The following is a 15,712-nucleotide window of genomic DNA, read 5'->3' on the forward strand; positions in this document are numbered from 1 at the left end:
TACCTTCTGCTGAGCTCCGTCACTATCTTTTTACAGGTGCTGAGATCCTAGCCTCAACTGGATTTTCCTTGAAACTAGGCTTAGTTTGCTGTCGTGGAAGCTTCAGCCTTTCACAAATTGTTCTGAAATTTACTCCCAAGCTTTTACACACATCCAAGAACAGCAACTTTAATTGAATAGAGGTAGTTTTGAAATCCACTTCAATAAATAACATTTTACAAAAAGCTCACATCTAAGCCATGCATGCGCAAAACTTCACTCCTGAATAACTTGGTTCAAATTCTTCTTAAGGTATAAAAGTAACGTCATCATGAACACAGGTGCAGGGTGGCACTGGGACAGAAGGTCCCGTGAATTCATGAGCATTTAAAAAGTCAAGAGGTAGGAAATGCCTTTGGCACAAGGATTTTACCTCAGCCACCGCTGCCCACACCCGGCGTTCCAGGGTGTTTTAAACGTTTCCAGCTACCGACTTCAGCCTCTTCCATACAATAAGACTCCAAACCAAACAAGCAAAAACCAATACCAAAACAACACGTCGTCCTCAGAGCTGGCACCCCAATTCTTCTTACAGAACACACCGGGGTATCAGCTCCCGAACAGCGGCCAGCGCTGAGGGGACAGTGAGGGGAAGCGGAGGGGTCAGTGAGGGGTCCCGGGCCCCGCCCGCCATCGCCTCCCGCTCCGGCCGCGCCTGCCCGGCCTGAAAAGGCCCCGGGCTCCCCATGCCCTCCGGCCAGGTCCTCCCTACACCCTCCGGCACAGCTGGGGACGAAACGAACCCTGCCCGCCGTCCCCAGGCACCCCGGCGGCACAGTCAGGCTCAGCCCGCGGCCGCCCCCGCCGGCCCGTCCCCGCCCCGGCCGCCGGTCGGCCCGGTGCTGGTTTCCGGTGGGACTTTGTGCCTCGGCGTTTCCCTTCCCCGCCTTGGCTCAGCCCGGCCCGGCCCGGCGGCCTCCCCGCAGCCCCATGCAGTCCCAGGTGCTGTGCCTGGGCGGCGGGCCCGGGGCTCCCGCTGCGCGCAGGGTCCGCCTGCTCCTGCGGCAGGTGCTGGGCGGCGGCGCGGCCGCGGCGCGGTGCGGCCACCGGGAGGTCCGGGCGCTGCACAGCTCAGGTAACGACCCCCGGCCCCCGCGGGGTGGCCCGGCCCGGGATCCCTACAGCCCCGCGCTGGCCTCCTTTGCCCAGGCCGATCCGCAGGCCCTGACGGCGGACACAGCATGTGGGCAGCATCGATCTGCCCTCAGCCGGGAGGCCCTGGCGAGGCCTGGGGGCGGGTTTGCAGGGCTGCTGGCTTGTCCCGTTGGCGCTGCCCTCCCTTTTTTCTTTTTTAATGAGTATTGTGTGAGAGGTGAGGGCAGAGTTCAGTCACAGGCTGGCAGGGTCGCTTAGTGCGGCTTTCCACGGCTTCTCCTCCAGAGCGTTTGACCCGCAGCGAAGCAAGGAGAGCCCCGCAGCCTGTGCCAACCGCTCTTCTCCATCCAGCGCCTCGCCATGCTTTCTGGTTCTGCACTGCCTGGCTTTGTCCTTCCTCTGTTCGCAAAGCCACAGCCGTGTCAGGGGTTGCCAAGGCTGGTGTGTGTTTGGTTGTACCTGCAGTGCACAGTAATGAAACGGGGTGTTGACCTTGAGCTTGCATGTGGTAGGAGGGATGAACTGAACTGTCCTGGAGTGTCCTGCGGTGACCCTAGAGAACAGATGAGAGGCCCATGAGGAGCAAAAGTGGCGTTTGGAAACAGTGACATATGCCTGTGGTAGCTGGCGCTTTTCTGGGTGAATGCCAAAAGCAACAAAGCTACTAAATGCAGAGCGAGCTATGAACAGCTGTAAATTAGGGAGGCAGAATGACAGCAAGTGATTCTGATGGTGGGGTACTCTCTAAAGCTCTTAATTGCTCCCCTTTAATACCGTTTACCTCCATTTTAATTTTATTATAGTCTGTTTATTAGTTGACCAGTTCATTTCTTTGAATATGTGTTTGGTTTCTCAAAGGTTCCTCAAGAAGGAAGCCTTTGAGGAGTTGATAACACTAAAATTCCCTCAAGAATTTTTGAATATAAAATAATTTGTGAAAAGGACTAGAAAAACTAGGATTATTTATCTTAAACCAAATAGGAATTAAGGGAACAAATTAACAAACAAGAACCTGAAGAGGGTAGCTCCAGACTTTTCAGCCCTTTGTTGGGATGAATAACCTTAAAAACGAGAAGAAATTCAGCGAAACGAAATGGTAGCAAATGCAGTATTACTAAAAATACTTCATAATTTCCATATGCTGTGGAATGTAACTGGGCGTAACTTAGCAATATTCATTAATACGCTGTGTATGAACAATAGAAGTATTGCCAGTTACAATCAATGATGGTAATAGTTTTGGTAGAAAGATTTAGCTCTCAAAGCTCTAGACAATCTCGTAGTTTATTAAAGGTGGGCTAAGAGATAATATTAGGGATATTGGCCCTCCCAGCACCTGAGACATCTCATTCTTTATAGTGCTTCCTGTGCTCCTGTGTATTGGCACCTTGATATTAAGAATACTGTTTATTATTTGTTTGGGTTTTTAAAAATTAATTTTATTTTAAACATGATTGCACATCCTTCTTGCTGGCCCTATCACTCCTTGGAGGTTACTGAAGTTACAAAGAGATGGTCTGAAATTTTGTGCACATTATGTGTTTTTGCTATTTCTATGCAGCTTCTGTAATTACAAGTCTCGTTGTAAGCAGTTTTGAGCTTGCGTGTCTCTTCCCTAGTGATAAAGAAAATATTTCTGAAAGGCCTGGGAGCTGTTAAAAGTCAAGCAAATAGCAAATTGTTGTCTACCCAGTAATTTGGATCTGACATCCCTGCCAGATCGGATTTACTCTCTGTGATGGTACCTTTTAAGTGTAAGGGAGAAATTGTTGTCAGTTTTTGTCCTGTTACATGTGAAGGAATCATGCTCAGCTTTTTAGCTTAGTCTTTGTAATGCAAATATGACCTGCTGGTGCACTGGGGGCTGTGGGGGAACTGCCAGAGCTTTCTAGTGGTAAAACTTAAGAGATATCTCAAAGGCAGAGGCACACGGTGACTAAAGGGTAATGGGAATAGCTAGGAAAGGTTTGGATTTGCACAACACATTTATTGAGGGAAATGCCATTTGTAGTAATAAATGCAAGGATGAATATCAGATTCATTTTTTTAGTGCCAGTTTTATGTTTCCTTCCAAAAAACTAAAGAAAAAACGTTTTTGTAGACTGCAGAGTTATTTATGATGAATTATTATTTTAAACACAGTATGAGCTGATCAGAGTGAAGTTCTCTGTGACTTGGTTCACTGGCATTTAATTATTTGCATCTATCTCTATGTAATGTGAAACTTTCAAAAAAATCTGACAGAATGCAGAGATGCTTTAAAGGGTTGGTGGGAACAAATGCTGAATTTAGTGAAAATTGAAGAGCTGAAAATCAAAAGTCGTTGCCTGTCACATAGTACAGGCAAGGTAATATTTCTCGTGTGCTTTGCTGCTCGATGTACATAAAACAACTTAGGCTTTGTCACTTGTGTAGACCAAAATACGTACTAGTTTCGTAAACTGCTTTCTGCAGCTCTGCCCATCCAGGTTTGCTTCTTCTGCTTTCTAAAACCTGCTCAGTCCCAATTTCTCATCAAACTCATGTTTAAAGCCTAAAAGGTCTCCGTAATACATGCAACAATATCTGCTGAGCATAACACAGTCAGTTGTGAAAACTGTATCAGATTTCAGAATCCTGTAATGTTAATCATCAGTGTACGGGATCCAAATGATTGTGGTAAAAATTTATAATCTGAAAGAAGACTATACATGGGACTATGTGTTCAACAGGATTTTGGGGTGTTGTGGTTTTGGGTTTTTTGTTTTTGTTTTATTTTCAGGGCCTGTCACTGTCCAAAGACTAAACAAATATTTGATAATGGATGTAAATGCTTTCCAGCACATTCCCTTTTCCAGCTTCACCTGTGTCATTATTTTGTTGAAGTTCACATGTTGACAGCTGGAAATGTGGTTCTGACAATATTTTTTTCACTGGCAAAACCTATTTAAGAGACTTCATTCTTTCTTATTTCTCTTAACATTCCTGTTATTGTTCACTGCCTCCGTAGTTGTACTTACAGGGCTGCATTGTGGTGGCTGAAACGATTCCAGTGATTTGATTTATGGCAAGGCCTTACAAACAGTTGTTACGTCAGCACAGAGAAGGCAGCAAATGGAGACGGGAATTTTCAAAGCCAGTTGTCTGTGGAAGTTTGTGGAGTTATGCTTGAGTTATTTCTAATTATTCTAACATTTAAGAGACAAAAGGCTGGTGGCAAAAAAATAGTGTCTCTTATTAGACATGCTGATATAGCCAGAAAAAACGGGATGAGCTGTCAGGCAGATAAGTTTCTGTATGCTCTTCGGTAGGGTTTCACTGTTGCTCCTGTGAGCGGATGCCAGTAACTTGCTTCTGAGTTGTAATGGTTAGTGGTTGTTCAAAATTTAAATTTTCCTGTTTAGCAACTGTTGCAGTCCTGCTGTGTGTTTGTGTGCTCTGCACCACCTGCCCATTCTAATTTATAAGACTGAAGTTACCTGCTTGGCAAACTCAGGGAGGCGGGATAGTTGCGTAGGAGATGCCATAACGAATTTTAAAGCTGTTTTGTCTATTTTGGTATCTTTGCGATAAATGAGAAGTTGTGGGGTTTTTTTAGAAAAAAAAAAAAAAAAAAAAACTGTTGGTTTTCCATTGTAGTTGAAATACATTACTGAAATTATAGTAATGCATTTGGTACCTAAGCTCAGTTTGGAACAAACTGATAATTTGGCTTTTTTTTTTTTTTTTTTTCACTGAGCAAACTGTGCTTTACGAATCTTCATATAGTTTTAAAACAGTGTAAGCTGATTTTCCCAGAAGTAGCATTGGCCACAGGAGATTTGAAAGGGAACGTTGGGGCCATGGTGGGCATCTGTTACTGTATGACTAAGAGGAGGTGGTGGGTATCGCTTTCCAAAGACAGCTGGCAGAAACCTCCCCCTTATGTGGCCTCGTGTTCATGGGGGATTTCAACCAGCCAGACATCTGCTAGGAGGGCAGTCTGGCATCGTGCATGTGCTCTTGGTGGTTTCTAGGCTGTGTGGGTAAGAATTTTGTAATGCAGGTGGCGAAGAGCTTCACTTTGTTTGCTGCTCACAGCTAGGGAGGAACTGTGGCTGTTTTGGTCATAGGTGGCAGCCTGGATCGGAATGACTATAACATGATTGAGCTGTGGATCTGGAGGAAGGCTGGAAAGGTGAGCAGCAGAAGTAGGATCCTGGGCTTAGGGACTGCAGGCTTTCACTTATTCAGGAGACTGGTAGGTAGAATTCCTTGGATAACAACCATGAAGAAGGGTGCCCAGGAGACTGAGTAGATTTTTAAAGAAAACTTAATGACAGCTCAAGGAATGAACCATTCCACAGTGCAGGAAGATTTGGTATTTCAGCAGGAGGCCTGCTTGGCCAAGCAGGAAACTTCTCAGTCAACTAAAACACAAAAAAGGGGCATATAAAAGTGGACATAAGGACAGACAACAGAAGAGGAGTGTAAAAGTGCTATTTGGTATGTAGGGACAAAATCCCTATCATCTGACAAACTACAGATCTTTAGTCCAGAAGGGCCTTGAAAAACTTGAGAACTGGACCAACAGAAACCTCAGAAAGTTTGAGAAGTATGAAGTTCTGCTATTGGACTTAAGTGTTTCTGTGTGTCACTACAGACTGGGGAGGAACTGAGTAGCAGCTTTGTTGAAAAGGCTATGAAGTTGCAGTAGTTGTCTGGTTGAATATGAGCCAACACCTCATAGCAAACAAGGTGAACCACAGACTGAGCTACCTTAGGGGGGAGGTGAGCAATGGCAAAGGGATGATTCATCTCTAGATAGCACTGGTGAGGCTCCACCTGGAATGCTGTGTGTGGTTTTGGGTTCCCTAGTTCTAGGAAGATATTGAGAAACTGATGGAGTCCACTTGAGGACTACCAAAATTGTTAGAGGCTTAGAACACCTGATGGTGAGGAGAAACTGAAGCATCTGGGCTTGTTAGTCTTGCAAGGAGAGGCCTAAAGTAGGAGAAATCTGTTGGCAACTTAGAATTATAGTTGCAAAGATGATGAAGTCTAACTTTAGTTAATAGTGGCAAATAATGGGAGGCTTGGACTGCACAGTAGGACAAACCTTTTTACTAGGAGAGTAGTGCAGCAGCAAAAGTTGGCTAGAAAGGCTGTGGAACATCCATCCTTGAAGGTTTTTGAGACTCAGTGAGCCAGAGCCACAGCTGACCAGATCTGGTCTTGGTGGTAAGCTGATGGTGAGCAGCAAGTTGGAGAAGATGCTTCTGAGTCCACTCCAACCAGTATTTCTAAGGTGTTTTGATAGCTGATGAAATGGGCAACTTAGCACTTCTTTGACATGGTAAGTGTATTACTAAAATATATTCTGAAATGTACATATTAGGCCTATTTGAAGTCATCATGATATTAAACATATTTAAATCTGACTTTTCACATCCTAACACTTTTGTAATTGAGCATCATGAGGCTCTGTACCCTTAGGGCATGCTATTGGCCCTGATGAAAAATAAAAATGATTGTAAGCTTCCTACGTGATTGGATGTCAGAAAAGAATCCACATTTATGTTGTTGATCCTCAGCTAATGAAGAAAAATGGAGGAAAAGGATCACTTCCTACAGTAAAGACCAAGACGCTTTGGACTTTAAAGAGAATCATTAGCCTAAAGCAGATAATTGAAAATCAAACATTAGCTTCAGTGCTATAAATTAAAAACATAGAGGATCTAACAGTAACATTGAGTAGAAATCTGGTAATACTCAACTTTTATATTTGAAGTCATTATTTTGGTTTCTTAGAGGGAAAAACTTTATTTTGCTCAGAAAAAGAAGAGTGACTTTAATGAAGATTAATTTACTTACAAACCCAGTGAGTGTGGGGAATGGGTTTCTGTCCCTCTTACTCATGGGTTTGGGGTGCTGCCAGTACTAATATAAGATGCAGAATAGGTTACAGTACTACCTGGTGACTGTGTGTAATTGTGTAATGTTTGCAGCCATGAAGGTAGCCTTTTTTTTCTTTCTTTTTTTTTCTTTCCCTCTGAGTAATATATTCAGAAAAGTTGAGGAAAAAGATTAAAAAAATCCTGGAAAGTGTCATTACTGTTTCTTCAAAATAAGTTGGCTCTTCAAGGATGAGGGCTCACACTCTTTCCTGTGCCCTTATGGAAATGTACTGGATAAATATCAGTTAAAAGCATCTTTTTAGTCTATATTTTCCTTCACTTTAGAATGAAATTAAGACCTGGAAATACACATTTGAATATAATACAGATTTTTAACTTTCCTCTGACAGGTGTGATCTTATCACACAGAAATTAATGTTAGCAAAGCTTAGCACCTTCACAGTTTTAATATGCTCTTGCTGTTACTGGCTTTTGAAACCAGATGGATAGTCTGTGTACAAGTGAATGTGTAATATTCCAACAGTCATCTTGGTATGTGTTGATCTCACATAAATTCAGGACTAAAGAGGCCAAAAGACAATAATTTCAGATACCTAAAAACTCGGCATTCCTGAAGCTTCATTGTAGTGTCTCACAAACCCCTGATAATGTACAGATTTACAGACAAGATTGGAACTGTTTCTTTTGTGCACTTGAAAAACTAAACACACATATAGATCTGTGCAGGGTGTTTTTTTCTTGATTTAAAAATAACCTTTTCAAATTTGTTCATTTCCTACTTTTTTCTTAACATGTTATTTCACCAGAAAAATGGTGAGTAGAAGAAATAACACTTTTTTCTCCTTCTTAAGCTCTTAAATTGTAGTTGAGGTGCAATCTGTTTATCTTCATATATGACCAGTGTTGCTGTGAATAATTTAAGCAGCAACGTCTTTTGCTTCTCAACATATAGGGAAAAATAGTAGGATTAAGGAATAGTGTCTTCCTGGGACTGGGAGAGGAGGAGAGGGATAGTTGGTGTGACACCAGCTTTTAAATAGAAGACAGATCAAAGGTCCCAAGTGCACAATAAAACTGCATCTTCAAGAGGCCTTCTTGCTAAGATTGTAAGTGAAAAGCATCTGTAATGGGTCAGAACAAAGGTCGTACTGTTCCGTATTGGAGAATGGTGAGTACAACGTACTCTGCCCTGGTGAGGCTACATCTGGACTACAGTATCCAGTTCTGGGCTCCCCAGTTTAAGAGGACAAGGAATTACTGGAGGGAGTCCAGCGAGAGGCTACGAAGATGATCAGGGGCCTGGAGCATCTTTCTTATGAAGAGAGCTGAGAGAGCTGGGTCTGTTCAGCCTGGAGAAGAGAAGGCTGAGAGGGAATCTCATCGATGCTTATAAATATCTCAAGGGTGGATGTCAAGAGGATGGGACCAGACTCCTTTCAGTGGTGCCCAGTGATAGGATGAGGGGCAACGGGCACAGACTGAAGCACAGGGGGTTCCATCTGAAAATGAGGAGAAACTTCTTTACTTTGAGGGTGCCAGAGCACTGGCACAGGCTGCCCGGAGAGGCTGTGGAGTCTCCTTCTCTGGAGACATTCAAAACCCACTTGGATGTGGTCCTTTGCAGCCTACTCTAGGTGAACCTGCTTTAGCAGGTGGGTTGGACTAGATCATCTCCAGAGGTCCCTTCCAACCCCAGCCATTCTTTGATTCTGTTAGATGCTGGGGGGAGAATGAAAGCACAGGGTGTTCATGCAAGGGTGCTCTGCCAAAGTGCTCCTCCAGCCCTTGAATGCCACCTCTGCCGCTCAGGGGCTTGGAACTGAAGGCAATAGTGCCTTTCTATTCAGTAGCCCTCAGTGGACAGAGTGGAAGAAATAGGCCTGCTCACTTGAAGAACCCTTGTCAGTAATAGTAACAAGCAGATGTAGGTATTAATATTGTGGTCTGTTTAAAATGTGCCTCTAAAGGAGAACGTGCACCAGGTTCAGAGTGTTGCAGTGACCGGCCAGCTGTATGTGCATGGGTGAAGTGCCATTTTGCCAGAGGTGCAATTCACACCTGTCTATTCCAGGTGCAGGAGAAAGAGCTCATTGCATGTATTCAGGCTGTTTTCATATCTTCCTTGTTTCAGAGAATCTCTTCAGGGTCTCATTATTGAGTCATGACCTTTATGTGCCCACGCAATTTCTAGTCCATATTGCATGGGCTCTTAGATGACTTGCTTTGTCTCATTGTTGACCACCCCCATGAATGGGATGGCCCCCTTCCCTTGTCCGTTGGATTCTGATTTATTTGGCACTTGCTTTGTTTCAGCAGCCATAGGTCTTTATGTAGAGCAGGGTTCTGCTTGTGTCCCACTTTTTTTTCCCCAAAGACTGTGATAACTAGGATTACTGATGGTTTTTTTTTGTGAGAAATAAGCAAGCAGGGGCACAGCTTTGCTGTTTGCCTGAGCAAGCCTGATATAGGCTGCAAAGCCTCCATTGCAAAACCCCATGTACGTCTTTTCTCCACAATACTGCAGTAGTAGCTTGTGAGTTGGTTTGGCATATTTATGGGCTATTCCATAATTTGCAGAGAAGACAAGTCCTTTGGGATACATGTTCTCAGATTATGAATCTTGCTGATTTAACACCACTGTTTCACCAGGCAGTCTGTTGTTAGTTCCTTGCCAGGTGGTGAAATGTTGGAAAAAGCTTGTCTGGGATGACATCTCTGTTCAAAGAGTTTGGAAATTCAGTGGAAAAGAGGTAACCAAACATGAGATTTTAAATAAGTATGGAAGAAACAAATTAGACAAGAAAATATAGCTCAGGTGGAAGTGTGTGATAAGATTAGTGGGCTAATTCCCCTTGTGCTCATTTAGCTAGAAAAATAGACTGTGCTGTCTTGGTTTATTGCTGCGTGAAGTTCTATTAAACACTGCTAATATTTTTGCTTTGTGGACAGATGCAAGTTGGAAGCAACATTTGTCTCCAGGCAGCAACAAACCTGTTAAAAGCTGAATGCCCTGACTGTATGCTAGGGATTTTGTGTGCTCAGCTTTCTCCAGAACTTGTTCCCTTCCCAGCCCAATATTCATGAAAATTTATAGGGTCCATTTATGGCTGGAAGATTTGTGGAGTTTTTGGGCATGACTTGATCAAGGGTAGCATGTTATGGACTGACATAAATACCACCAGAAGAGATGCCTTTTCTATTTTTCACCTAGACAAAACTCAGTTGTGGTGTGCTTTTTTTTGGGGGGAGGAGAGTACAGGAAATCAACTAAGGCTTTTCAGTACTGTGCCAGTGAAATAGGTAATTAAAATTCTCTCCTGTAGATGATATCATCATTCCAATGTATTGAAAAAGTCTGACACCTTTTTGTTTCGACATCTTGTCCCTGCTGTGTTTTGGGAGACTGTGCGTGCATGGAAGAGTATTTACGAAGCTGAGGTGATTTAAGGTAGGGGCTAATTAGTCATATACTCCTATCTCATTGCATGTTGGCTGGGGAATGGTGAGAAAATAAACTGGCACTAATTTCCTAAGGATATATCAGGCAACTTGCTCTTTTTAGGATGTTAAAATTCCTCCTAGCTGAGCTAATGAGAGATGTGTCAACTTTTGCAAGAAGCAATGGGCTCATAGGATGTTTTCATCGCCTTGGAGGCATTTTGGTCAATCCTTTAGCTGTTCCCCAGTGGGAAAGAGTGATTTGAGCTGCAGCAGAAGAGGAGGAACAGGAGATGATGCTTAGGCAGTAAAATAGTTTTTCTTGCTTTAACACTTAGAGAAACGGACAGAATCCTGGGGGAGCTGGAGCCTGGATTTTATTCCCTGCAGTGGCTGTGTCTGTTGTCTAGTGACTCTTTAATTTGAGATATATAACAGTTCCCAGAATAGGGACCAGACCCCTAAGCCATTGCTGGACTTTCTTTTGGAGTGAGTTTGAACACTTCAGACTGAAGAGGGCATGGTCCTTTTGGGTGCTTTTGAACTGCAAATTTAGTGAGTCCCAGAAAATGAGATGAAACCCTGAATCGTTAGCTGGGCCCCAGCTCTGTTTGCACCGTTCCACTGCTTGTCTGACACAGATCTGCCCAAGAATGGTGCTGAGCTCTAGCAGGGAGGCTGGGAACTGCTTGGTGCTGATTGTCCTTAGGACCAGGAATGAACCCTTGGCCACCTTTTATTTAGCAGGAGTGCCATTGCCTAAGTCTCCCACTTTCTGACAAGCCGTTGAAGCACTGTGTTGTCACATTAAATGTTGGAACAACCACCAGCTTACTACCTTCTGTCAATATTTTAAGGGAAAAATGGAGAGCTGATTATTTGGACTTCAGGAACAACATAAAGAGGCATGTGCAGGCATGTATGTCAGGCTGTGAATCCCATTCTCAGCATAATTGTTAAGATCTTAAATGTGGGAGGAAATCAGCTCTAATCCATTCTTGGATGCTTCCTACTGCAGGTGATTCTCCTCTGGGTGATACAAATCTAGTTCTAAATGTGTGACCTTTCCCATGGATTGTGTGAGTGAGTCACGTCAGAACCTGGGGATTCTTGCCCCTGTGGGATCCGCAGTAACATCTGGGTGTGCTGGAAGAGACCAGCGTTTGAGTGCAAACCAGAGTCACTGCTGGCTGAAAGAAGAGCTGCTGTATGTATGAGAGAAGTTTTATTTGCCTGTGTTAATTTGGACCTCCCTGTCTGGTTCCAGCATTGGCCTTCTGAACTCTTTGACTCTTTACGCATTGCTGGAGATAGGTGATTGTAGGCTAGGTCCTCTTGGATGGAACAGGACAAGGTGCAGACCTATGAAAGGATTCTTCAGCCTGGAGGAGACTGAGGGGAAACCTCATGGCGGCTACAGCTTCCTCTCAAGGGAAGCAGGAGGGGCAGGCGCTGATCCCTTCTCTCTGGGGACCAATGACAGAACCCGAGGGAATGGCAGGAAGATGTGCCAGGGGAGGTTCAGGTTGGACATCAGGAAAAGGTTCTTCCCTAGAAGGTCGTGGAGCACTGGAACAGGCTCCCCAGGGAAGTGTCACAGCCCCAAGCCTGACAGTGTTCAAAAAGAGACTGGACAACGCCCTCAGACACATGGTGTGAACTGTGGGGTTGTCCTGTGCAGGGACAGCAGTTGGACTCGATGATCCTCGTGGGTCCCTTCCAACTCAGGACATTCTATGATTCTATGATTTTTAGAGTTGGATCTTGTTTGTGGACTGTGTACTTTCTACATCTCGTTTCTGAGAAAAGCACAAGAAACTGTTCCAAAACTTGGCTTCGGTTTATGGAAAGGCAGTGTAATGAGAGTGCTGGGGCAGAACTGCACCCTGTGCAGCCGTCTCAGTCCAGTGATCCTCTCCATCCTCACGCACGCACTGCAGTGCCTGTTGGGCAGTGAAGGTGGTGATATCTTCAGCGACAGGAATGGAAAAAACATCATTTTACTATAGTCATCTTAGTTTCATGATCTTAGTACTTGCGAGCTCATTTGCATGGCCCAGATGGGCTCTTCAAAAGAATAAACTTTGGGTTTATTACCGATCTGCAGCTCATTTTCTTGGTTTCATGGGTTTTGAGTGTTGTGTTGTTTTTCTGTGTGACTGCTGCCGTCTTGGTGCTCGCCCATTTCCTGGCTACAAACTAGATTTCACTTCTGATTTCCATGACAAAGTACACAGACCGTGCCCTGCAATTTGATTCAAGCCTGCTTTTACAGAAGGAGATAAGACAGGCAGGTCATAGTGGGAGACCATTAAATAAAATGGCAGGCGCTTTAGTTTTGGTGAAATCCAGAGCAGGAAATGCTTGAGACCTCTCAAACCTTGGAAAGGTGTCAGGTTTTGCAGCCCTACAGTCGTGGAGTGCAGGAAGGGCCCATTGACATGAGCATGTAGTTTTGTACTTCCAAGAGATGCTGTTTCAGGCTGCTTGAAAACTCGGGAAAATCGTCACCGCAACAAGTGTTTCTAGCTGTTTCTGCAGACAAAGAGGCTAAGGATTTCATGCAAGAAATCAATTATGGTAACTGCAACATGGTTTTATGGCAAGCTTGAATTCCATAGGTCCCAACAAAGTAAGTTATGGTTATAACAACAGCCACAAAAGGGAAAAGTTGAGGAATATTAATTAAATGTAGATTGTTTGGGTACCTGATCTATTGAAAAGCAGAAGAGACTAATTAGTAAACTAGTCTCAAATACATTAGAGGCTGCTTTGTGAACACAGTCAGCCTTAGCACATGATTTAAACTTTAATATAAGGACATTATACACTTTAGTATCTGGGAACCAAAAAACTTCTTTTCTCTTTTTTTAGGTGATACTGTCACTATTGGAGATGTATCTTTTAAACTCAAAACGCCGAAGAACCCAGAACTTGTTCCACAGAAGTACAGTAAGAATCTGCTTTCCTTTTAATGGATTTCAGGGCTTGGTTCTAAAAACTTTTACTCAGTCAAGTCACCTCACTGACTTTATTGAAATCGTCTAAGAACCATCATTTTGAAAAAGCACGTGATTTGGCGAAGGCTGTCTTTGCCGAGTTCTTTACTGTATCTCTGATTCCACCCATTATACAGGAATCTCTTAAGTGCTGCTCTGTATTATTACTTTTTATAGCTTCTTAAATTATAGATTTTTGCCTTTCATAATTTATTTTGGATGCCTATTTTCTCATTTTTATAATCAAGTAAGGACATTGGTTATCTGTGCCAATGACTAATGTGATCTGGTTCATGTAGTTACACTTCTTGCAGGCTGTTTTGCTTTCTGGTTTTCTGTGCTCTACCAAATGTGTTAATTTTATGAATGCTTCCTGCTTTCCACTCCTCCACACCATGCCAGTCACTGTTACATGTTTTGGTCAGTCTGCACTTTTCAGCAAGATAAATGTTAGATCTAAGTTGCTGTAACATCATTTCTTTCAGTTCTTTGGACTGTGGAGATAAGAGACTTGGTAGAGTTAAGGAATCAGAGATTTTTCTAGTTAACGATTGTAAGGAGGAAAAAGTGGTTGAAAACTAATCTGATAGCATAAAGGTTTTTAAACTTGGAAATGTACAGGATGATTGGATCTTAGCTAAAATCTGGTACTACAGCCAGAAGTAATGTTTGTTAGCACATATTAGGTGTATTATTAGTTTTTTCTTCTTTTTTTTTTTTTTTAATGATCATGACTGAAAGGAGCCCGTGTCAGGCTTGGGATACTATTGTTGATCAGTATTTGTGTACTTACAGTAGGATTAAATTAATTAAAATCAACGTAGAATATGTATTTAGTAGCAGAAAGCTGTTTCTAAATCCTTGAGTACAATTTCTTTGTATATTTAAATTTAGAAATTTTTTTACGACTTAGTGCTTAAGTTCTAGGATTATGTTACTATGGAGAACTAAGTTATATTCCTTTAGTGAAACTAAGTAGATTGTATTGGCTTCATGTCAATTATCTCCTCTTTGTTAGGCATTTAGGGAGTATCTGCATTACTTAACACATTTTTTAATTGTTTTAGCAGCATTTTTTGTTTTGCTGTGTGAATGATTCTGTAGATACATGATGTTTTGGTGTAAAGTAGTTGAACATACTTGCATATTTACACTGATCTATAAACTGAAATATTATATATTTTGAAATTTTATTATAGTAACTAATACTGAAATGGCCAAGGTACTTATCTGATTTATTTTGAACTAAGACTGAAAATAATTTGGTCATCCACTTAAGTGAGAAATATCCCCAAAAAGGTGTCAGACATTGTAATGTTGGCAGTGGATTAAGAACTAAAAGTTGGAAATTAAAGCAGTCACAGTTAATTTATTTGTGCTGCATATTATATTGTTTTCTAGCTCATCTTTTTTGTAGAATAGCATGATTATTCTTATGTTATTCTGCCACATAAAAGCCACATTAAAGTATCTATAATTTACAGCAAATTTTAGGGACATTACAACTTATTCTAAACACAGCATCGTTACTCTAGGCTTAAAAATAGCCTTAAAAATCTGAAAAAAAGTCATACAGTAAGGAATGTAAATATGTTAAATACCTACCAAACTTAAAATTTGTCATTTTGTCATGTAATTTATACCAAAATATTTAATCTTTGTGTTATCAAATTAAACTGATTTTTAACTCCTTTATTGAGCCTTGTTACATTTTTCAGAAACAGACAAGTACTGCTGGTTACCTTATGTTTTCATGTCTTTCCTTTTTGAGGTTTTATGCTAGGTGCCTAGCAAGTTCTGTATGAAGTAGTCCATTTTGTGTGTTAATGTAAAATATTAATTTGTTTTACTGTTGTTGGCAAAGGGCTTTTTATTGCAAGATGATAATTAAAGGTGCATAAAATATAAATTGCTCTTATTTTTTTATAAGTGACAATTAAAAATGAGTCATATACAAGGGGATTTTGTTAATGGGATTTCTGTCATAGCTCTGTCTGACACATTCTAGAATGAAGGCATTTATTTTTGCACTGCTTGTTCTTTTATCAGTAAAAATAAAACCTAAATTTTTAAAATATCGCCATGTCTGAAAAGCACAGCTGCTTCTTTAATTGTACTTTGGAGAAATTTGTGTGGCTTTCCATGATAGTTTAGATCTAAAATTGAATTGTGAGAATGCACTTTTTTTTTTTTTTAACACTGACTTCATGTCAGTGCACTGCTTTTGTTAATGGTTTCTGGAAATTGTATGGAAATTACAATCTA

General features: G+C 42.0%; 1 protein-coding gene across 2 annotated transcripts in view; it reads left to right on the forward strand.

Annotated features, from left to right (window-relative positions):
• The first annotated feature begins 903 nt into the window (after positions 1-903).
• Positions 904-15,712, forward strand: part of VWA8 (von Willebrand factor A domain containing 8) — a 186,131-nt gene continuing 171,322 nt past the window's right edge. The window contains exons 1-2 of one of the 2 annotated variants that reach the window (XM_065848747.2): positions 904-1,114; positions 13,323-13,400. In XM_065848747.2, coding sequence (XP_065704819.2) covers positions 970-1,114; positions 13,323-13,400 — 223 coding nt within the window. In that variant the 5' untranslated portion in view covers positions 904-969. Of the gene's footprint in view, positions 1,115-12,980; positions 13,081-13,322; positions 13,401-15,712 lie in introns of those variants that run through there. The other variant, XM_065848831.2, reaches the window with a different exon arrangement.

This window comes from Patagioenas fasciata, chromosome 1, assembly GCF_037038585.1.
Source record: "Patagioenas fasciata isolate bPatFas1 chromosome 1, bPatFas1.hap1, whole genome shotgun sequence".
Taxonomy (NCBI): domain Eukaryota; kingdom Metazoa; phylum Chordata; class Aves; order Columbiformes; family Columbidae; genus Patagioenas; species Patagioenas fasciata.